The 23,152-nt window shown below is 40.4% G+C and overlaps 1 protein-coding gene across 1 annotated transcript in view; it reads right to left on the reverse strand.

Annotated features, from left to right (window-relative positions):
* Positions 1-14,854, reverse strand: part of TDRP (testis development related protein) — a 31,147-nt gene extending 16,293 nt beyond the window's left edge. The window contains exons 1-2 of the mRNA XM_053380799.1: positions 14,726-14,854; positions 13,833-14,037 (exon numbers count right to left, since the gene is read on the reverse strand). Coding sequence (XP_053236774.1) covers positions 13,833-13,940 — 108 coding nt within the window. The 5' untranslated portion in view covers positions 13,941-14,037; positions 14,726-14,854. The remainder of the gene's footprint in view (positions 1-13,832; positions 14,038-14,725) is intronic.
* Between the last annotated feature and the right edge of the window lie 8,298 nt (positions 14,855-23,152).

Genomic DNA, 23,152 nt, shown 5'->3' on the forward strand with positions numbered 1-23,152 from the left:
GGCTTTTATTGTGAATTGCTAAATGACTTTTTTAAAAAAAAGAGTAAGCTTAAAAGTAAAGGTTTCAGAAGTGAGAGGTATTGTGGAAAGATACACTCTCAGTCTGACTTTGTTGGGCATGCAAATGATCTGCAGCCTAAAGTGGGCATTCAGGTGTTCAGGTGATGTACCACTAGAACAGAGCACTTTGAAGAATCAGAAATAGAAGGCAGCAGCCATGCTCATATAACACCACATTATGTAAAAGTTACATTATTATAAGAACCTTGTTGTGTAATCCCAGTCTCGAGTGTTAATTATTTCAGTACTTTCAGGCAGTAAATGTTATAATTAAGACTGTAAAAAAGAGACCAGCTGGTGATTCATGAATCTCATGAGTGGAGAGGAAAGAAAGCATTGCAATTCTATCATTTCTAATTTTGAAAAGAAGAAAAATTATACTTAAAATAATAATAATAATAAATATACTGTAAGATTAATCATCTGAAAGTCAGAAAATGTCAAATTTTTACTTGCACACACTTAATTTGACCTTTCACTGTGTATTATTTAATTATACTGACACATGGACTCAAAATATTTGTACCTGCAATCTTGCAGGTCGGCTTGTTGTGCCAACTAAATATTTCTCTATTACTGCCATAATAGAATGTTTTGTAAAATCATAGCTACTGTTGTGTTTCTTCCTAAATGCGAATCTGCTAGAAGTTGAAATACGAAGTTTAAGATCAGCCTGTTAACTACATATCCATATGTAATTTTATTCACAGCAATCTTAGCTCTTTCAGTACAAAGGTTAAACATCAAAGCATTAAAAGTAAGATTCAAAGGGCAAAATAAATCAGTGCTGCAACTGTTTTAATGAACTCCTATTAGGATTCTTTATTTATTCATATTTTTTTCAAATGTTAAACCATGTGATGAACATATGAAAAACCAAAGACCAAAATGCTTGTGACTCTAATACCAAAACAATTAAGTTGAGTAACTGAAGACGTAATAGAGGAATGTTGTTTGTCAGCCTACCCAGAAAAAGTTGGTGCACTGTAAAATATCCAGGAAAAGGAAATACTGTGTGAAACAAGTTTGAATTCATATCTCAATATTAAGCTTATACCTTTGTTGCAATTTGTGAAACAGAGGATGTAACTTCATTATGAAGATATGGATCTTTATTCTTAAAAGAAAAAGAAAAAATAGAAATTGTAATCAGTTTTCAGTTTCAGAGAGCTCATGAAACTTTTATAATGATTAAGCACTAATTAGAACCACAGATATTTCTATAAATGCATAGATTAAATGTCCATAGTTTACTTTCTTCCATAGAAACTCCCGTTCTTCAATTTAAATCAAATATACACTTCACTGTGCTGGGCACCTTTTCTGCATACAGAGATTCTCCGAAGCAGCAGTAGAGCTGGATAATATTTTTAGGTGGTGTACTTTCTAAAGCATGGGTAGGCAAACTAAGGCCCGGGGGCCGGATCCGGCCCAATCCCCTTCTAAATCCGGCCCACAGATGGTCTGGGAATCAGCGTATTTTTACATGAGTAGAATGTGTCCTTTTATTTAAAATGCATCTCTGGGTTATTTGTGGGACCTGCCTGGTGTTTTTACATGAACAGAATGTGTGCTTTTATTTAAAATGCATCTCTGGGTTATTTGTGGGGCAAAGGAATTCACTCTGGGTTGTTGATTTTTTTCAAAATACAGTCTGGCCCCCCACAAGGTCTGAGGGGAAGTGGACTGGCCCCCTGCTGAAAAAGTTTGCTGACCCCTGTTCTAAAGAATCATTACAAGCCAAATTGGGTAGTGTCATCTAATAGTTAGAGGCCATTAAATGCTCAAAAGCTAAATTCTATATTTCAGTAGTACCTTTGGTCAACTATTTTCGGCATTCTCCAATACACATGAAAACTGTAGAATTAGTTGAGTGCTGGAAGTAGATCCAACTAACTGCTGGTCTTTACACATACAGATAGTGGAACAGCCACTGTTGCTTCTTCATCAAAATTGTCCTTGGTGCAACCTGAAATCTGTTTTGCCCCTAGGTCTTATTATGTCTCTGTGGCATCTCCTGCACTTTGTCCTAAGACTGTTACAGACTGCAGACTTAGGATCATTTACATCATGTCCAGCTTTTCTTTCCTCCCCCCACTATTGCTGTTTTGCTTAATATCCAACTTTAAAGGTGTTGTGGGGAGCTTTCTCACTAGCATCTGGGGCACCAGCTTCTAGCAAAAGTCTGTGTTCACCAGTGTCCCATAGTTAAGTGATGAAGGAGTATTCCCCTTCACTTAATATGCTAAAAAGATTCGCTAGCAGAAGTTCCTCTTAAGATTCAATAATCCAGACAGCCAGGATGTACAGTGGTACCTCTGGTTACGTACTTAATTCGTTCCGGAGGTCCGTTCTTAACCTGAAACTGTTCTTAACCTGAAGCACCACTTTAGCTAATGGGGCCTCCCGCTGCTGCCGCACCACTGGAGCATGATTTCTGTTCTCATCCTGAAGCAAAGTTCTTAACCCAAGGTACCATTTCTGGGTTAGCAGAGTCTGTAACCTGAAGCGTATGTAGCCTGAAGCATATGTAACCCGAGGTACCACTGTATCGCTTTAAATGGGTGGGTGGGTAGGTCACTAAGGAATATGGGTCAGGGTCAGTGAAGCAATGACCAGTAGCCACAAGTAGTTCTGGATGTTTATGCAGCAATTGTGCTTACCACATGATGCTTGGTCTTCAAAAATGATTTTATAGCCATCACAATTTCCAACATGTAACTACTCTTCTGCGGCTTGAAACCACAGCCAATTCAGAATATCCATTAGAAAACATTCCCTTCACCTTCAAACATGTGTAAGAGCAAATAAATATAGGGAAGAGTTGGGTGCTTATACAATATCTCAGTTCTTTCATATCTCAACTCAGTCTTAAACTGAGCAACCTTTAACTTAGAAGGTTCTGAAATGGTATACAGAGTATCTCTCATTAAAAGAGCAGTTATCAGTAACAATTTCCCCCTTTCATTGACAACCTCTTAATAGTTACACAGATGGAGGATCAAACAGCAGCATACTCTCCAAATGGTGACTGAGGAGTACAAGGCAAACGGCGACTGTAAAATTGTTCTTCCAAATTTGGCATGTGAACAGGAGCCAAAGAAAAATGTTTACTAAATATGTGGATCTATGCCCAGGTAGCAGTTTTACAAAGGTCTACTGTCAGTACAGTTTGTATGCAAGCAATAGATGCTGCCATAGCTTTTCTGAAATGTGCTTAGAATCACCTAAGGGAGTCCTAATCTGCTAAATTAAAGCACCACTATATATTACACATTGGCATTCCAGTTCTAACCATTTCTGTTTTGAAGTGCATTATAATTGATGGAAGTTGCTTCCAAACATATATGCTTCAGATCACAGCCTCCTTTGGTAAGCATTTAAGTAGTACTATTTGTTCCTTGTTCACTATCTCATCCATGTTTTAAATTTGTGTGTATGTAATAAATGGGCTGCATTCAGCTACCACCTTCTCCCTACATCTATAAACTAATGAACCAAGCTTTGGAAAAGTGAGTAGTATTCTGATTTAAACAAAATGCAGACACTCCCTTGTATATGAACTTTATGCTACCATATCCAGTATCAAAGATGAAACAGCACACCTTTCTGGCTAAACCCATTATTATAATTAATGCAGGTACCAAAGTGTGTAATTCACAGGAAATGTAGCCAGAGGCTCAGAATTGTACTGCACTGTAAAACCAACTTTTCCATTCTATTCCTGGCTTGGCACAACATGAAATGCACTTCAAGTCCTTTTAAAACTATCTTCATATCACTATAAAAATATACCTTGATATTTTCCTGATTAGTTAAATATGAGCAGCCAAATGAACCTTCAAAACAAGCTGGACAATCCTACAGCCTTTAGATATACTGACAGTTATAGTATATAAAATATAAAACGCTTTCCACTTCACTGTATTGGTTTTTCTAATAAATGTTTTGTAATGTTCTCCAACGATATTTTTATGAGCATTTGATAGATTTTTATAATATAGTTTCAGTGTAAGTATTTTCTCTATCTAGCTGGTAATTTTTCCTGATCTCATTTAGATAAGAGGGTATTTGTAAAAACTGAAAAGGGTAGATTTCTCTAACTTTTCTGCAGCTTGCTCAAATGTTTATATCCAGTTCAGATCTGATAACAATCCATTTTCTTTTGCAATTTGGAAATTTCCTGAATCAAACTTTTCCTCTCCAATTACAGTTGTTGTAGATGGTATCTCAGGTGCTAACCTTCACTCATGCTTACCTCATACTGCTAAACATATACTCACTACAGAGCTTAATAATATCTCTCTTTCCTACCTCACGCTCACAACAATCCTGGAAGGCAGGTTAGGCTGAGAGAAAATGACAGGCTGAAAGTCACTTAGTAAACTTTATGCTCTGAATAACATTGGAAAGACTGCTATTTAACAACAACAAAAAAGTCACTGTACACACCCAGTTGAACTACTGAAGAGCAACATTATGCCTAAGAAAAAATAAATAAAGCAAATTGTTACCACTGATCCAGATAAACCCTCCCAACCTTGCAGAAACATCTCAGGGATACTTCTGATCTAGAGTGCCCTTCTATAGCCTCACTTTCAGATACACACAGATAAAAAACTAAATGCTGTACAGGAGACGTGTCTTCTGGCAGTTTTTGTTTTTAATGTAAAGCAGCTATAGAGACTTGCATGTTTTAATTGCGTAAAGGTAAAGGTGAGGGGACCCCTGACAGTTAAGTCCAGTTGCGAACGACTCTGGGGTTGGGGCGCTCATCTCACTTTACAGGCCAAGGGAGACATCATTTGTCCACTCCGCAGTTTTTCCAGGTCATGTGGCCAGCATGACTAAGCCGCTTCTGGCGCAGCGGAACACCAACATCAGAGCAGCACACAGAAACGCCATTTACCTTCCCACCGGAGCGGTACCTTTTAATCTACTTGCACTTCTTGGTGTGCTTTCAAACTGCTAGGTTGGCAGCAGCTGGGACCGAGCAATGGGAGCTCACACCGTTGCGGGGATTCGAACCGCCAACCTTCTGATTGGCAAGCCCAAGGCTCAGTGGTTTAGACCACAGCGCTTAGGAGAATAAGCATCCCTATATTAACTGCCAACCTAGCAGTTCAAAAGCACATCAAGTGCAAACAGATAAATAGGTACTGCTCCGGCGGGAAGGTAAATGGTGTTTCCGTGCGCTGCTCTGGTTCACCAGAAGCAGCTTAGTCATGCTGGCCACATGACCCGGAAGCTGTCTGTGGACAAATGTCAGCTCCCTCGGCCAGTAAAGCGAGATGAGCGCCGCAACCTCAGAGTCGTCTGCAACTGGACTTAACTGTCAGGGGTCCTTTACCTTTACTTTTATATTAAGTTTCCTATACTGCTCTTTTATGGGAAGAAAGGCTGCTTAAACCTTTTCTCCCAAATACTATTTTTCTGCAAACAACAACAAAAACCCTCTCAAAGCTACTGGCTTTTCCATGGGGTCATGGGTATCTTTCCCCTGGATGGTAGAAAGAGGAGCTTGGGGATTTTGAGTGTAAAATTACCAGGTAAGGAAAAGGTGAAGGACCACAAACACACAGTCCTGCTCCTGAGAAGTAAAACATAGTAACAGATTTTCAAAAAATTACAATAGATGTAGTTATAAATTACCTCAGGGTGGGGGACGGGGAACTATTTTGAGCACCATATTTTGCAGATTGCCTTTTCACACTGATGGGTATATTTCCTCAAGCAAAATCCATGTAGCTCTCATAAATTTAGTTGCCTGGGTCAAGCCTGCTCAACAGGCTGTGCCTGCTTCTAAGACTAAATGCATATTTCCAATAAAAACAAAGCACCGCAGGAAGTAGTAATAACAATTCAATATGTGGCATTCTTTATCTCTGTCTGAGGTAAGCCACAGAATATGACAACAATAAAATGGCAGGGGCATTATGTTTAGGGAACAGTCTTACCACCGATTAGCAATCCTGTCCACAGCATTCGAGCCAAGTTCTCATTCAGAGTTCTTCCCTATAAGCAGTAGTATTCTATATTACTTTCCTTGAAGGAAAACCAGGGTGATGATTCTGTAGCAAATGCAATGGCTATGAGGATATTTCAAGCACAGCTAAATATGGAATGTTTCCTGCAGGAACGTTCTGCAAATTACATCAATTCAAGAGATTCATGCATTCTCAAATACACTTTTGGGCCTCTTGCTCGGAAGCCATTTTAATCATTCCAACATAAGCAGCAGATCAGTGTTTCCAAAGAAATGGTATATTCCTCCATTATAAATTACTGCAGGCAGGGAAGGCCCAGGTATGCAACAAAGCTCCCACACACCAATGGATGTGATGGACAACACTCAGGATATGCAGCTATGTTTTCAATGGCCTATTTTAAGCTAGTGCCCTAATGTCCATACATATCTATTAACAGGTTGTATTTATTTCCCCAAATATTATGAGGATATTAGTTTTTTATCTGTGTATCTAAGATTTAGTTTCCCTTGTGTTAGTATGTTTTGGTTATGACGAGAGCTTGAAATTGCCTCTTACTTTTATTTTGAACAGAGTTTTTACTACTGAACATTTTAACATTCTTTTGTTAATGAACAGGTAACTAATGGCTGCTTTCTATGCAGTAAAGAAATCCTGATTTAACGCCTTGGCAACAACCTTCCACTTCTGGCAATATAGTGCCAGTACATTCAGCGTGCTTCCAGAGGAATGTGCAAATGCTCTTTTCTTGAGTATTCTGCAAACCATAAGGTGCTCGAGGGATTAATTCAACAAGCACACAGATCTCTTTTGTATACAGATTACACTCTAGATCTACTTTTCCTCTGCTTTTTTTGTGGTTAAATAATAAACCAGTCTTGTTTGATCATTCACTTTAATAATTGGGTCTGCACTGAAAAACAAATTGTGGACCCTCATACAACAAGGTCTGGATGTTAAAATTCAAAAGTGCACCATTAATCAAGATATAACTGACTTAGAAAATTGGAGAGCATCCTAAATAAAGTTTATCCTTTCCAGTATGTTTCTCTCCTGCACCTTCTCTCTTGCACAAATTTATTGGTTGTAAAAATAAAGAATTCCTTGTCTGGATAATCATAAATAGAAACCTGGTTAAGCATTTTATAGCTTTTTTTATTTGGTTTAGAAAATTCACAACTCCATGTCTGTCCCATAATGCTTATGCACAGTGGAGTGGGGAGGGGCATTACTGTTAGCAGGGGGAGAATCAGTGGACAGGAGAATATTACTTAGCATGTTCCCATCTGACAATTCTCACCTGCAATCCCTCCAGTGGACCATTCCCCCCCCCGCCTGCCCCCCAGTTTTAAGAGTGAGGGAGAGTCTGTGGAAATAAGTAAGAAAAAAGCCTGTGAGGTAGGAGTTGCATGGGGGGAAATGCAGGCAAATGAAGACTCAAATACTCCTTTCCCACCATTGATTCTTCCTTTTGGATACCCCAGCCCCAGTACTAGCAAATGTATTTGCTGAAGTAACATGTACTGTCACTCTATGAATCTGTAAGAAAAAGAGTAAAGCAATTCCAGCCCTTATATTATGCCATGCACACACATAGGGATAAAGTATATTTCCTGAAAGAATACAGCATCAGTTCCCACCTTTTGCTTATGACACTTTGGAGCTCCTTTTTCCAAGGAAAGCTTTGCCCAGCCTGGAAGTACTTAAAACAAAAGGCATCTTGGAGCAACCATCTCTAACTTGAAAAGGGATCTGTGGTCACAATGGTCAGTAAATGTGACCACAGAATCTTTTATTGCCTATATTAAGGGCCAAGCCTCTGCCTTAGACCACAAACTTCTTACAAGCAGTTTTACCACTCACAAAAGGGTGGTTAAGAGGAAGGGATAGTAATTAATCCATCTCAATAAAGCATCTCCTTCCCAGATGTAGGCTTCTCTAAGATCTTAGCAGTGGGCCACTACTAGAGCACAGTGCTCAGAAATATTTGATCTTTGGTGCAATATCTCATTGTTACAGCCACACGAAACAACAAGGTCAGCAAAAATGAGTTAAGCTTACAAAAACGTGTAGGTCTGAGAGATGAAAACAACTCTCAGGTTACATGCCTGATTGACAGGAATTAAATGAAGCAAAAAGATCAGTACGTAAGTCAAGAATTTTATTTGCATAGTTAATTCTGATAGAGAATTTGGGATATGTACTTAAGAGTTAGAATTTTGGACACTAAGAAGACATAGCCTCAGGATTATGATAAACATGACAGCCTTGAGATAGGGATAATCACCAAGCACTTGTAAGGTGATGGTGGTGGTGATTTCAAACAAAAAAACAGCCCCCCCTACCCAGGCAGGCACCCCACTTCTACACTTGTGCTTGCAGGCACTCCTTCAACTCCCTTTCCCCCACTTTACAAGTGTTAGAAGTACCTGCTGGCAGAATATCACTTCTAATAGTAAACACAAAGTCTTGTCCTAGCAGGTTTGCAGTTTAAAAACATAGGAAGTGAGAAACAAGAGCAAGGAATTAACAACATTGTAGCATCAATGTTATTGTATTGATTTTTTAAAATGTATTTGTGTCACTCTTGTTTTAGTTGGAAGTTAGACAACATATAAATTTAATAAATAATACTGTTGGGGGGATTTTTGAAACCACCAAAAAGGGCTGAATTACCATCACCCCACGTCAGTCCAGGGGGGACTAAGCATGTTCAGTAGCCTTTAGGAACATTGACTGTCACTTTGAAAAGAAAAATAGAGAAATGTGGGGGATAGGGAGAGTGAATTGGCAACCTTTAGTGTCCTGGAGGAAGGTGTGGCTGATTGGCTGGAACAGGAGCTCTGAATTCTTACAGGGGGGTGAAAATACATTGCAAAAGTATTTTTGTTGCATATCACACGCTACTTCTGAAGGTAAAAAGACAAATTGTGCAATATAGGGAATATTTGGCACATCTTATCAATGAATGTAGTTCACATTTGGAATTCTCCGATTTCAAGAGAATTTATTTACTGGTAATTTCATCTGGATTTTTCCCAAAACGTTACTTTCCCAATTCAAACAATTTCTTTGTTGCGTACTGTATAAAAATCTGACATCATTACTCTCATTTGATGTATCTTTCTAAAGTACACCTGGAAGGTACTGATCTCCTATACCCTCAGGGACTCTCTTGAAGTTCCTTTAGTTAACATAAAAGCTAGTGTCAAAATTGTATAAAAAAGACTTTTAAAGTCATTAATTAATATACAGATAAAATTGCATGGCCAACTTATGAAACATTCACTGAGCAGTCATAAGCTGCAATTAATATGAAACATGTCTCTGCACTTCTGCTGCTTAAGTACAACATAATACAAGATCAAAGGAAAACAGGTCAAAGGGAAACATCAATAAATTTCAGCTCTTTTTCTATCTTTTTCACTTTCTTTAATTTCAGGGTAGAAGAATCAAGCTGGCAGCTCATTCTCAAAGTTCAAAATTAAAGTCTTCTTTCAATACTTATCTTATTACATTAACTAAATTAAAAAACACACCCTGTCAATACAAGTATTAGAGCTTGACACATCACTGACAACTTTCACAGGCTGCAGTACATTAGCAGGGACAATCACAGCCTCCCACTCTATGATATATAAGCAGCTTTAGAAGACAGCCCCTCCACACACACAAACTATCTATACAGGAACTCCATTAATATGATTGAATATGAAGGAGCTGGGATGTTTTATTTCGGACTGGGCATAATAGTGACTGAAATCCTGCTGGCTCTCTTATTGCTGTGTCTGTAACATTAACCTTTTTGATTAAGTGAATAGCTGAAAATATGAAGGGTGCAGTCCTGTGGCCCTGAATGCATAGAAGAGTGTGCTGAGCTTCCCCATAGAAGCCAGTAGCTGCCATAATACTGGGGCATGCAATATAGAATCCAGTCCCTACACTCCAGGACAAAGTCTCATGCACCTCCCTTGGGAATATCCAGTATCTTGTTCTTCATGACTCCAGATATGGCTCTGTTCCCATTTTTCCAGGAGTAGCCTGGACAGCAAAGAAGTTCAAAATGCCCCAGAAGAAGCGATAAAGACCTTCACTTGGGGATTACAATGTGGCTACAATGCCATATGAAACAGAAATGTTAAATCAACCTGGCAATAATCCAGGAAGGCTATTTAAAAGCTTCTCTGGGGTGTCTCCATATGACCGTTTGTGCATCCAGGGCCAGCAGTAGTATACCCTTCACTTTTTTCTTTTATTATACCAATCAAAACAGCTTATAATGAAACAGCTTATAATAAAATGATGCATTAGGAGATCTACTGCAAATCCAAAATACAATCCACACCAATTTATCAACTATGCCTTTTAACTACACTTTTCTCTTCACAACACACACACTTAACCATATTTAAAGAGACAGGAACTTGACTAGTTTGGCCCTTAGTCCTCATGTGTCCATTTTGGCACGGTAAATAGTTGCTTTCATCCCATCAGAATGCTTTTCTACAACATTCATTGTTGATGTTATATTAAAATGATATGGCAAAATCCCCCAGTGATTATGATTCTATGTAACAGAAGATTTGGCAACGACTTCAGGTGAAAATTGTGGAGTAACATGCAGATGCTGACTACATAAAGGAGAAATTGTGCAACCATGATATAGAGGAGACCATTAAAAAGCTTCTTGCTATCACAAGATCCCAGATATTAGATAGGTTTATGAAATGTGTTTCCTCAAATTATTTGGCAACATGTATGATTTCACATCAAGCACCTATGAGGGGAAGCAGAGTATAATATCAGTTGATTAAACAGAAGTTAGTAATACTGTGTAAAGTTTCATTTCCCCAGTTTTTTCAGAAATAGCTCATTAATGCACAACCAGCAAAGAGGATGACCTATGGAGCTACTATGCACAGTAGGTTTCACTACATTCCTTTGTCTCACACAGCCTTGAGGATGTGTCATGTGATGGAAGACGGCAAACATGTCATGGACTGGAGGAGTAAGATTGCTACACATCAAAAAATGAAAAAGCTGAGTCTCACTAGTTGCTAGTTTGCTATTAGGAACAAATCTCCTGATTGAGTAGAGGGGAAAGGTCCACATATTTTGGCTGGGATTAGTAGTCAACCATTTCTAGTAGCCAGTTAACCATTGATTCTAGAAGCAAATGAGTCTCAAGCCACATTTGTTTTGTACCTACTATCCAATGAGGAGATTAAGGATGGCAGGTTGAGTCCTTGTTACTGTTCACAGTGGTAGCTCTCTGTTGGTCTTTGGAAACCAAGCAGACAGCTCTCCGTGTTATTGGCATTATTATAGCACTTTATTACTGGCTTGGTTACTGAATGTTTTGAACATTAATCTGCTATTCAAAAATGTACTTATTATAGAACCTAGTAATGGAAAACTTTTTTAACAAAAATGCCAAAGCAGACCAAAGCAAACAATTTTGAAAGTACAACTATAATAGAATCCAATCCCACCCAACTCTGCCCATCTCTGAATCCAAGGAGAAGGGGAGCGACATGCACTCTCCCATTTCTACCTCCTCCACACTGCAGGCAAGCTACTGTTTATCTACAGCCCAATTTAAGATAAACTTCTGATCAACCTAAATCCAAGCACTTTACTGTAACCAAATTGTGGATTAGTCAGCAAAACAGGCAAACTGCTTCATTATCTTTTATCAACAAATCCAAATCATATTCCCCATGAACAATTACATACAACATACGTTCAGGTAATTATTATTGTGGTCAGAACTATCTAAGACGAGAAGCTTGGAATTACAAGGAGCGAGTACTAGCTATTAGTGAACTAACTCTGCATTAGGATGCCTCGCGTACTTGATTTCACAACTTCTGTGGCATCTCAGGCTTGTAGAGCCAGGACAGCAGTTCTCTTTGCAATGTATCTGCAGGTTGATCCTCTGCATGTTTATTCAGAAATAAGTCTCACTGAGTTCAGTGAGTCTAATTCCTAAGTAAATGTGCATAGGGCTGCAGTTCTAGTAAAAGGAATTTGCTCAGCAACAAATAAGCATTCTGACACACCTCTAGTCCTATGCAGAATGTGGGTGGAGTTGTAGATACTGTATGAGGAAAAGTAAAGCATTGTGGAAGCTTGGATAGAGAATGTCCAAATTTGGATGTGCATTTAGATTCACATCCTGTCTGCACCCACAGTTCCTGATCTAACAAGTGATATGTAGTAGAAGCCTACACATGATGACTCTTCTTATCTGAATTGGGGTGAGAATGTGCAGGCCACCAATTCAGTCTCCAAATTGTTCACTTGTCTTTATCCTGTTTTTCAGTGCTGATATTTCCTGATTATGAGTATTTTACAAGGATTTTGTTTTTAAAGCAGGTCAAAATATGAAGTGCTGGAACTGAGACCTAAATGGTTGGATTCAGAGTCGGATAAATATTTCTTAATTCTAAATAATCTTCATATTTTCAAACATTAACCTAAATCCAACCTTTAAAAGTTTTAAATACAAGGGGTTGTCTCCAAAGCAGTGCCTTCAGTGCAGTGGCACCTCTATTTCCAATTCTTCCATCCCCTCCCCCCAACCCAACATTCTTTAAAGGGGTCCCCAACCCTCTGGATCTGATTTTAGGGGCACACAAAGGGCTGCGGAAGAGAGAAGAGGGTGGAAAAGTTCTGCTAGTACACATCCATTGTGCTAGAAGAACAGGAGCATTGGATACTGCCCAAGTTACCTTCAACATTTTGTACTGTTCAGAATTCTTTAAACTTTACATTAAAAAAACCCCATACATCCCAATTAAATTAGTAGCGTCTTAATACATGAACTATTTATAATTAATGGATCTAAACTTATACTCCAGGTACGCCACTTATGTTTCACTAAGTTAAATAAATTTTGAAATCAACGTTTTGGATCAGGACATAAGTCATACATCCATCCATTTATGATATAATTCATTTTCCTCCTCTTTCACACCCTTCTGTTTAAAAAGTAAACTGTGACAATAAATTGTAATGCTTTCAGTAGACTATAGTGCTGATATGGAACTTGCATTTGTACAAAAAGATAAAAGAAGAGACTTTAAACGTAAAGGAAACTTGAGACAAAACTACTTACATATTTCAAACATAATCAACTTATGTTAAAATGCAAGGTGATTCCATCTCAAATCTTAAGCCTCTTTGCTTTAATCATAATCATAAGGATTTTCAACAGAATCATAAAAATTTTCAACAGACCAGAACGCATAGCTGTTAACTTTTCCCTTTTCTTGCGAGGAATCCTATTCAGAATAAGGGAATTTCCCTTTAAAAAAGGGGAAACGTTGACAGCTATGCCAGAACGCACTACTGTTTTTGCTGTGTTTAACTGAGCTTGCGCCTTCGCTGACTATGCCTAAGGATGAAGACAGGGAAAAAAGAGAGTGGCCTGAAGTATGAAGTCACTGGACTACAGGAGTCCTAACACTTCTGAGCATGAAGTTTTAGGGAGAGACCAACACCAGCTTCCCAGAGGGTATGTACAAAACAGCAGTGGTTCATACCAGTTCCTCCTTGCCACAAGACTCATTATTAAGGCATCCAAGGGGAATGGAAAGTGATTACTCATAATGCCAGATCAGAGATAAAAATGCCAAGATTCTGGCATGGGTAAAAAGGGATGGCGGAAGGAGGAGAGAAAGAGACTGTCCTACAAAACTGAAGGAAAGGTGACAGACGCCAGGGCTGCAAATGTACTAAAAATACAAAGATGCACAGAGTCAGCAGTCTGGTGCCTTTTACCTGTGCTGAGAAGGTAGCTGCTGGTGTTGCTGGAGGTTGGGACTGGCTCTCTTCTTCCTCCGGAGAATCATCCAGGAGAACTTTGCCGCTCTTGTTGAGTTTCCACATTATTAGAGGGTGGCAAGGAGGAGAAGAGAGGGATGTGGGGAGGGGGAGGGGGGGAGGAAGAGGTGTAGCGGACAGGCGACTCCGGTCTTATTTATTCCTGAGAGTAGAAGAAGAAAAAGAGGGTTAATTTTTTTAAAAAAAATAAGATGACTTTGCTCTTCAGCTCAACAAACCCTTCTTGAGAGAAAATGAGTTTTCACAGAGACACATGGCCCAGGAAAGGGGATCCCAATGCAAGATAGACATGGGACAGGCGCAAGGTGTGAGAAAGGGGGGGCACAACCCCTTCCCTGTGCAGGCAATGCACCCCACTAAAAAAAAAAACCTCATCAGACCTCCCCCGCCTCACAGTTCACAGCCTCCACCTTGAAAATACTGGGAGGGCCAAGTTGGATCCCCTCAAGCAAGAAGTGCAGCAACCTCCCCAATGTGGCTGTGATGTGGGTAAAGGGGGGTTGGGGTGGGATGCACTCTGTACATACTCAGGGGGAGCCGAAACAAAACGCGTTTTACGTGGTGAGGTCCGGAAGGAGCCCCGATGCCGGAATGAGGGGTTTGGAGGAGGCACCAAGTGTGGGGCTGAGTCCTGACCCCCCCCCACGGCCACGCCTCCCCTTCCTCCTCTCCGGTGGGGAGGAGAGGCGGTAGGAGCTCCTCAGCCTGAGAGGGCGCCGCTGTTGGAGAGTTGAGAGGAGAGGATGGGAAGGAAGGAAAAAGAAAGAAAGGAGGAGAAGGCCTGGCCGGGGCTGCCTTGCCACCTCAATTCCCCGCCCCGCTCGCCTCACCTGTGACCTTCCTTCGCGGCCGTGGCCGTCCCAGCCGCCAGCAGCACCGCAGCTGCAGCAGCAGCAGCGCGGAGCCTCCGAGCGGCCGCTGCCATGTCTGCGGCTGACTGGGCGGCGCGACGGGAGCGGGAGCCGTTGGGGTGGCGGGCGCACGAGGGGAAGGAGGGAGGGCGTTCGAGCGGGCTTGCCTCGTCGCCATGGCAACCGCTGGGCCTGGTGGAAGGAGGTGAAGCCTGCCTGATAACCGGAGCTGGTCCTCCTTCCTCTGTCAACAACACGAGGCGCCCGTGTGTTTAAATATATATTTAAAGTCGACGCATCATCTCCCCCCGCCCACACGCACCCTGGCATAGGCGCCAACCCCTAGGGCCCGAGGCCCCTTTTGGCCTCCTCAAAGTTGATAGCCATTGCTATTCAAATGGTGCGCGTAATTGTGATCCATTATGTAGGGTGGCGTTTACCTGGCCCCCCATATTTTACTCAGGTTGGCACCCCTGTACCCCCTCTCTCCCCACTTTCTACCTCATACACACACGGGGTGCCCACGAATGGAATATTGGGGGGGGCAGGTCAGCGCCGCCCTGCCTGGGCATGACAGGGCACACACGCAATGCAATGCCTCCTATGCACACACACCCCAGTTTCTCCGCCACGAGCCCCCTCCGCTTCTGACTCACAACCAGGAACACAGGGCTCACATAGCTCATTCAGCAGCACCTCCCAATTACACTCCTTTCTTTCTCCACTTCCCCCCCAACATTGTGCATATATAGATACACACTCCCACCTACAGGTTCACACAAACGCCCCCCACTCCATCCAGCTCCTCCAGAGGAGCTCGATGCGTGTCTCGAACGTGTGAGCAGGGACACATCATGGTTCTCAACCTGTGGGTCCCCAGATGGTGTTGGACTACAACTCCCATCATCCCTGAGCCCTGGCCTTGCCAGGGGTGATGGGAGTTGTAGTTCAACAACATCTGGGGACCCACAGGTTGAGAAAGGCTGGTAGGTGAAGAGAAGGGTGTGTGTGCACACATAACACATTGCACACAAACAAGAAGTCCCGTGGCATGTGAAAAGGGTGTCACACGCTTGGTGTGGCAGGAGTCGGGCTGCAATTTTGTAGACACTGCTCATGAACAGTGCCGGATTGATGTATAAGCTAAACAAGCTATAGCTTAGGACCCCACTTTCTTGGGGTGCCCCAAAAAATTTAAAGGGGGAAAAAAAGCCTGGATGTACATTTCCAAAATATAAGATAAAAAACAAATAAAATAAAACCTACATACAGCAACAGTGGCAAATGGCATTAGATACCTATTAGGTCCATAAATTACCATAAAGCATATATTCAACACCAAAAACAGTGACAATTTGTTGTTGACAAGACAGCTGGACATATAAAGGGCCCCATTACTTTCAGCAGCTCAGGGCCTCATCAAACCTAAATCCGGCCCTGCACATTATAAATGGACAAGATGTCCCGTGGCATGTGGAAAGGGCATTGCACGCTTGGTGTGGCAGGAGCCTGGCTGCGATTTTTGTAGACTCTGCTCATGAATCAAAGAGCCAGCCTACAAGGTGTGTCCCAAGGCTGCTTGGGGTTATTTGTTCTGCAAGAAACTAAAACGCAGCTCCTCCCAAAGTTGTTACTCCCCCCCCCCTCCATGGACCAAAGAGACATTGAAGGTGTTTTGTCTCGTCCTTCACTGTTTATCCATCCCATGAGTTCCCATGCAAGCTAGGACAGCTCCCACGGTGATCCATTTTCCATTTGCTAGTATTATATATATATATAAACATAAAAAAACATATAGGGAATAAAAGTAGTTTGTATTTAAGCTCATTATCAGCACTGAATTCCAGCAAATACAGAATTATCTCCTTACCTACTTAGTAAGCATCACAACAAATTAAAAAGATAAGTAATATATTTGATGACTGTGGTTTCTCTCTTCAGTAATTAATGTATGTAGACCACTTGGGGGGAGGTGTCCTGCTGTAACTGTGTGTAGCTTAGGTCTAGTGCCGGGGGCCTTCTGGTGGTTCCCTCACTGCGAGAAGCCAAGCTACATGGAACCAGGCAGAGGGCCTTCTTGGTAGTGGCACCCACTCTGTGGAACGCCCTACCATCAGATGTCAGAGAAATAAACAACTACCTGACATTTAGAAGACATCTGAAGGCAGCCTTGTTTAGGGAAGTTTTTAATGTGTGACATTTTAATGTATTTTTAATCTTTGTGGAAGCCACCCAGAGTGGCTGGGGAAACCCAGCCAGATTGGCGGAGTACAAATAAATAAATAAATAAATAAATAAATAAATAAATAAATAAATATATTACTATTATAAATTGTTCAGCTACTGCAACGTTATAAAATTTGTTGCTCCATTCGCCTAGTGGTGGTGGTGTTTTTTATGATTTCCAGTACCTAACATTACGAAGCTGTGCAACTGTTATAATACTGAAATTAATTCCTGTTTCTATGGTAGTATGCTTTAGGTTAATAAGAACATAATTGGGTCATACAGTAACCAACTTCTAATTATCTTTTCTACAGATTGTATAATTTCTCCATTTAAAAAATCCTGTGCACAATCACTGGTTCACTCCAAATGCAAAAAATAAAATAAAGGTTTCAACTGCTTTACTAATTTTTTAAAAGGGTGATTTTATGAAACAAAAAAGTTATTTTTCAACCATTTCAGCCAGATTTAAGCCCTTGTAACTACTTTGATAACTCCAGCTCTTAACTCTCTGAACTAGAAATTGCTAAAATACAATTTATTAGTATGTTTGATCAACTTTACTTAGGTCTTAATTGAGATAATGTTTTTCTTTTCTTTTGTAGCAGGTGTTCAAACAGCATGACAAAGTTAGGAACATTGTATTATTACTTGTTACTGCTGTTACGAAAAGTCATTTCTTAAAAATCCGGTATACACTTAATCTTACATCGATTTGTCACAGACTGCACATCTTGCATTTCATAACTATTTGGCCATCTTTTTAACTTTGTGTGTGTGTGTGTGTGTGTGTGTGTAAAACACTTTATGCATATCATCAGGTAAGCTCTAGTCTAGGGCACAAAGGCTTATGCTGCAACAAAGTTATAAGACTTTGCTATTTTTGCTAAAACAGACTAATAAGGTTACTCCTCAGACAGTTTGTTTTATTAATTTATTGACTGTATTTTTCCATGTGTAAAACTATATTTCCCCCCATTTTTTTCAAATTTAAAATGGGGGGGGGGCTCGTCTTATACACGGATAGTGCATATGGAGGATTTCTTTATTTGAAGTCCCCCAAATAGGGGGCGTGTTATACCTCCCTATTTGATTCTGCCACCCAAGGCGGCTGCTTCAATGTGCCTCGTGGGAGGGCCAGCCCTGGGGATTGCCCTGTAATAATATTTTGGGGTATGATCATAGGAAGCTTTCTTCAATTAAATCACTCCACTGGTCCATTTAGCTCAGCACTGTCTATGCTAACTTGGCAGCAGCTCCTCGGGGTTTCAGACAAGAGTCTTTTGAAGCCCTTCCATTGAACCTGCAATCTTCTACATCCAAAATGTATGCTCTGCCACCAGGCTAGAGACTTTCCGCAGTCATTAAATTACTATGAAAATATCTTGCAGCATATTTCTTATCAGATTTTGAAGCAACGTCTCTTGTTCCTCATTCAGGCTCAATGCACAAATATTAAGGAAGCAAATAGACAACATATAACATTTCCCATGTGCAGTAAGTCAATCTTAAAAGTAAACTTTCATTCTTTCTTTCTTTTTACTTTCTTTTATTTTAGTTCTTCCATAAAGTCCATGCTTTGCCTTAAGTACCAAGCCTTGTGGGTTCATCTCTCATTTCTGTTTCTAATCTTCCTTCATCTTATGTTTAATATTAGGCCTGTAAACCCCAAACTCTTAAAACATTCCCTCCTGTGGATAAACTTGTTTAAGTAGGTGCTAAAATAATAGTCTTATATCTGGTTACAGTGACATGTAAACTTACAAATTCTTTTTCTTCTGTGTGCGTAAATATTTTGCCTTGGGGAAGACATTTTGTTCTTTTAGCCTTCACATACTTCTAAGGTGATGGAACCGTATGAATCGCCAGGAAGTTTTTTTTCTTCTCTCTGATGAATATCAGTGCTTCAAGCAAAGTAGCTTCATGAGATGAGAGCATTGTGTCATGCTTAGTGCAACTATATTATCCTTTTATAAAGGATAAATGCAATAGATAAATGCAGTGTTTTCATTCTCTGAAACAGGTATAGTTCAACCACATACTTTCTAAATTACTGAAGGAAATCAGTCTTGGCTACTAATGGAACTGGAGAGACCACTTGTGATCAGGTAGGACCTGAACCCAGATCTCCATGGTCCAAGTTATCATCATAACAATTATGAACTTAGTGGCTGTTCATGACACTGGACCTTCTTTGGTGTGGATCCCCATCTGTGGAGCATTCCCTCCCATCCCAATTCAGTCTCTCCTTCCTTCTTGAGAAGGTGTGAAGACATACCTTTTAAATCAGACATCCAGGTCAGAATGGCATTACTTGACTTTCTGAGATGCAGGATTTCTGCTGTAGTTTTGTTCAGTTGATTGGACTACAGTGGTACCTCGGGTTACAGATGCTTCAGGTTACAGACTCTGCTAACCCATACCTCGGGTTAAGAACTTTGCTTCAGGATGAGAACAGAAATTGTGCGGCAGCAGCAACGGGAGGCCCCATTAGCTAAGTGGTACCTCAGGTTAAAAACAGTTTCAGGTTAAGAACGGACCTCCAGAAAAAGTTAAGTTCTTATCCCAAGGTACCACTGTACTTGAAATGGAATGACATTTTGCTATTTTAATTTTATTATATAATTTGTGTTTTTAATTGTCCACATGTGGATATCACTCTAAGATCTCCTTTTTAAAAACTTTATTATGAAATTAAAATAACAATTTGCTATGTGTGTGTGTGTAGAAAATAACAAAGAAAGAAAGAAAGAAAGAAAGAAAGACCACACAAAAAAAAACCCCTGGGTCCACAGCCTTTCCCACATAAAATAAAGTACATTCTCAAGAGACCACACAATAAATTAGATGTTACAACAAAAACCAATCTGATATAAAGAGAATACAAAACAAGTGCTATGAATAAAAACATATTCCATTGGGACATGTCATCTCTGTGATCGATTTGTCACATAAATCCATAGGTTTAGCTGCATCACAAGATAACCTTAATTTATGAGACAATTTTTCTGAAATAAGGATAAACTTTATTTTATTGAACCAAATGTTTAAGGAAAAGCCCAATGACTCATTCCAGCCCTGTGATATGGTTATACGAGTAGCTACTAATAGAAAAAATATATGTGGTTTACATAATAAGTCCATATTCAACTCCCAGAATTGATAGAAGACACAGTTGGGGGTCTAAAAGCACTGGTACCCCTATTATTTCAGAAATTTCTAGGGTCTCTTTTGAAGAAGAGCTGTTTAGAAATTATATTAATAAATACAAGAAATAAAAATAAAATTTCTCAGCAGAACATGAAAGTCAACTTAATGGGGTTTCCCCCCATATGTGTTGGCCATTTAGAGAAGCAACATCTCAGTTTAATCATATTTATTGAAAACATTATTTTAGGACAGGAGTGATTTTCAGACTGGAACTCTGGGAAGGAGCAGAAGGGATTGATCCCTATTACAGACATTTCCTCCTCTTGTGAATAAGGATCATTGATCACATGAGGGCCTGATATGGAAGGTGAAGGAAGGAAGATGCTCCACTGAGCCTGATAGAAATGCATAGAGATGGTCTTGGTGGTGAAACTGGTTCATGCTGTAAATTTGTAGCTTTATTACAGACCTAAAGAACTAAGCTGTGACCTTAAATATCTTTCAGCATCAGACCCTCACATATAAACTGCTTTTATATGTGAAGTTCCCCTCAAGTTTAAAAGCAGTTTGCCACATGGCAGGGGGGGCCTTGCTCTAGAGAGAAACTCTTGTCCAGACCACTTTTGGTGAATGAAAGTAGTTATGCAGTTCTTTGTTTGGATATTGGCCAGGTTTGGGGAGGAAACACTGCACTTGAATATCTCCAGTTGGGGAACATGTTATGTACTAAAGTTCTCACCCTGGGCCAGCAGGGGGATACTGTAGATAGTTGTGCAAATAAGGGATCGAAAGTGACGTTCAGTGATTGGATAGTTTTAGAAAATTGTTACAGTTACGTTGTACTGGAGCTCTATATAAGCAGGCTGGATGAACCCTTCAGTTCAGTTCTGTTCTGGCCTGTGAATAAACAAGAGCTGTTTGAAGAATCGCTGTGTCGTCTGATATGTTCACCCACAACTTATCAGAACAGATAGCAAAATATTGTAAAAGGTTTCCTGTAACTTCTTTAAAGTACAGTTATCTAAAGTATTCCCAAGGTTAGAAGGGATAAATGGGTTCTATAGAAAAACTGTCAGTTTCCTGTTCTAAGGGGGGCGGGAAAACTCGTTTTGTCGCAATACAACAGTTTGTAGCAGTGAGATGCCTGTGTTCAAAGCCCGTAACAATTTTATGTACTGCAAAATAGTTGCTGCCCAAGATTCAATCTCATTCTTCCTTGGCCTCAAATCAATATACTTTTTGGAAGATATATAGAAAATATGTAAGGCTTTGATAGCTTCACTGAAGCTGTCCAGAGATTTTGAATGCTAGAATAAATCTGAGATGACTAGACACAGGTGATACAGGATAAACTTTGAATACATTTATTGGGTGAGATTGGGGCAGTTCACGGTTTTGGTGACCAGTGTCGTCTGCTTGAAAATCCCCTCTGAGCACCAGGTCTGTCAATGGAAGCAGATTAATACTGAAGTTTCCAGGGAGGATATGTTTTTTTGATATATTCAAATAAATGTACACATTACCAAAAATTCAATGTGGTAGCCTTTTTGAGACTTTCTGAGACCCTGTTGGAACAAGAAGGTCTTCACCTTCAAGATCTCTAGGGAGGGAATTCCAAAGTCTGGGAGCAGCCACCGAGAAGACCCTCTCCAGTATCCCTACACAATGACACCATCATGCCAAAATGGTGAAGAGAATTTCATCTCCATTTGCCACTGCAATGATCAACTGTGGAAAGCAGGATTAGTTCAAAGGTAACAAAGCCTGGGGCATTTTTTGGGAGTGATCCAGGAGCAGAACCAGTCCAAGACATTTTGACACCCAGGTTGAAGGACCTTTCCATGTACAAAATCTGACCAGATTGGCAATTGATTCTTATTTCAACACTCTGAGACAGCAGCCTCCAGGGCACCACCTTCGGGACTGCAGGGCTTTATTACATCATACACATCGTTCTGTTCACTCCCCATCCCTCATGCGGCTGATCCTGCCCAGGGAACCTGAGCCCTGGGTCTTTTGTAGTGAGCCACAAATATCTTGCCCCCCCCCCCCTTTTTAAATGGCTGGTGCACTGTAAACACAGTGCTGATAAGATCTTATTAAGCCTCCATCTAAATTACCCAGCGTCATCTATAGACATTAGTTAGTATACACAAAGTTCGTTGGTTGATTATTGAGCCATTATTTAATTTCTATACAACTTAATATATTAAAAATAAGCAATGTGCAAAAAACTGAAGTAGCAACAGACAACTTAAACAAAATATTACAAAAACACACAGTTACAAACAAAGTTACTAATATGTAAAAATCACTCTCAATTCATTTTGCTTCTGACATACCTAACCACTCAGCTTCTGAGTTTGGACCCTCACCCAGGGTCCAAACAAACTCTCATCTCACTCATAAAAGTCTCACAACAAGAAGAGTTCCTAGAAACAGTGGACATCACCCTAGTCTCTCACTCTAGACTTGCTTTTTATGGGCAGGCCCAAGGTAGATGGTACCTAGATGGCTGTGTCCCATTCAGCTGCACTTTCCATGCACAGTTCCAGGAATAGCAGGTTTGTTCAGTTTTCCAGGAAGCCCAAAGGATGGGGAAAGGGGCTCCCCTCCACTCACAGCTTTTCTTCCCCCTCTGTCCTCTCCTCTTCCTTCAGCTCCTCCATTCGCCTGTGCCCAGAGACTTTCAAGAACCTAGCAATGACCCTAGAACAAACCTGGCACTAAGGTATATAGGTGTTATCAAATGCTGATGTGATTCATGTCGTATCATTGCTTCTCAGTAGAAGAGATTTAGCTTGCTTAGGTTACAGGGTTAATCCAGAATAATTGTGCAAGGATATCTGAAGTGCCAATGACCTTGCAAGTTTATTTGACATCATTCCACAACAAGCCAACACTGGTAATTAAAATCAGCATGCTCCTTGGTGTCATAGTGTTTTGACCCCTTGCTGAAAATCCCTACATCTTACAAATAGCTATCATAGCTTCCAGCTACAGATACAAACACAAACTTGTGGTCAAAAT

This window comes from Podarcis raffonei, chromosome 3, assembly GCF_027172205.1.
Source record: "Podarcis raffonei isolate rPodRaf1 chromosome 3, rPodRaf1.pri, whole genome shotgun sequence".
Classification (NCBI taxonomy): Eukaryota; Metazoa; Chordata; class Lepidosauria; order Squamata; family Lacertidae; genus Podarcis; species Podarcis raffonei.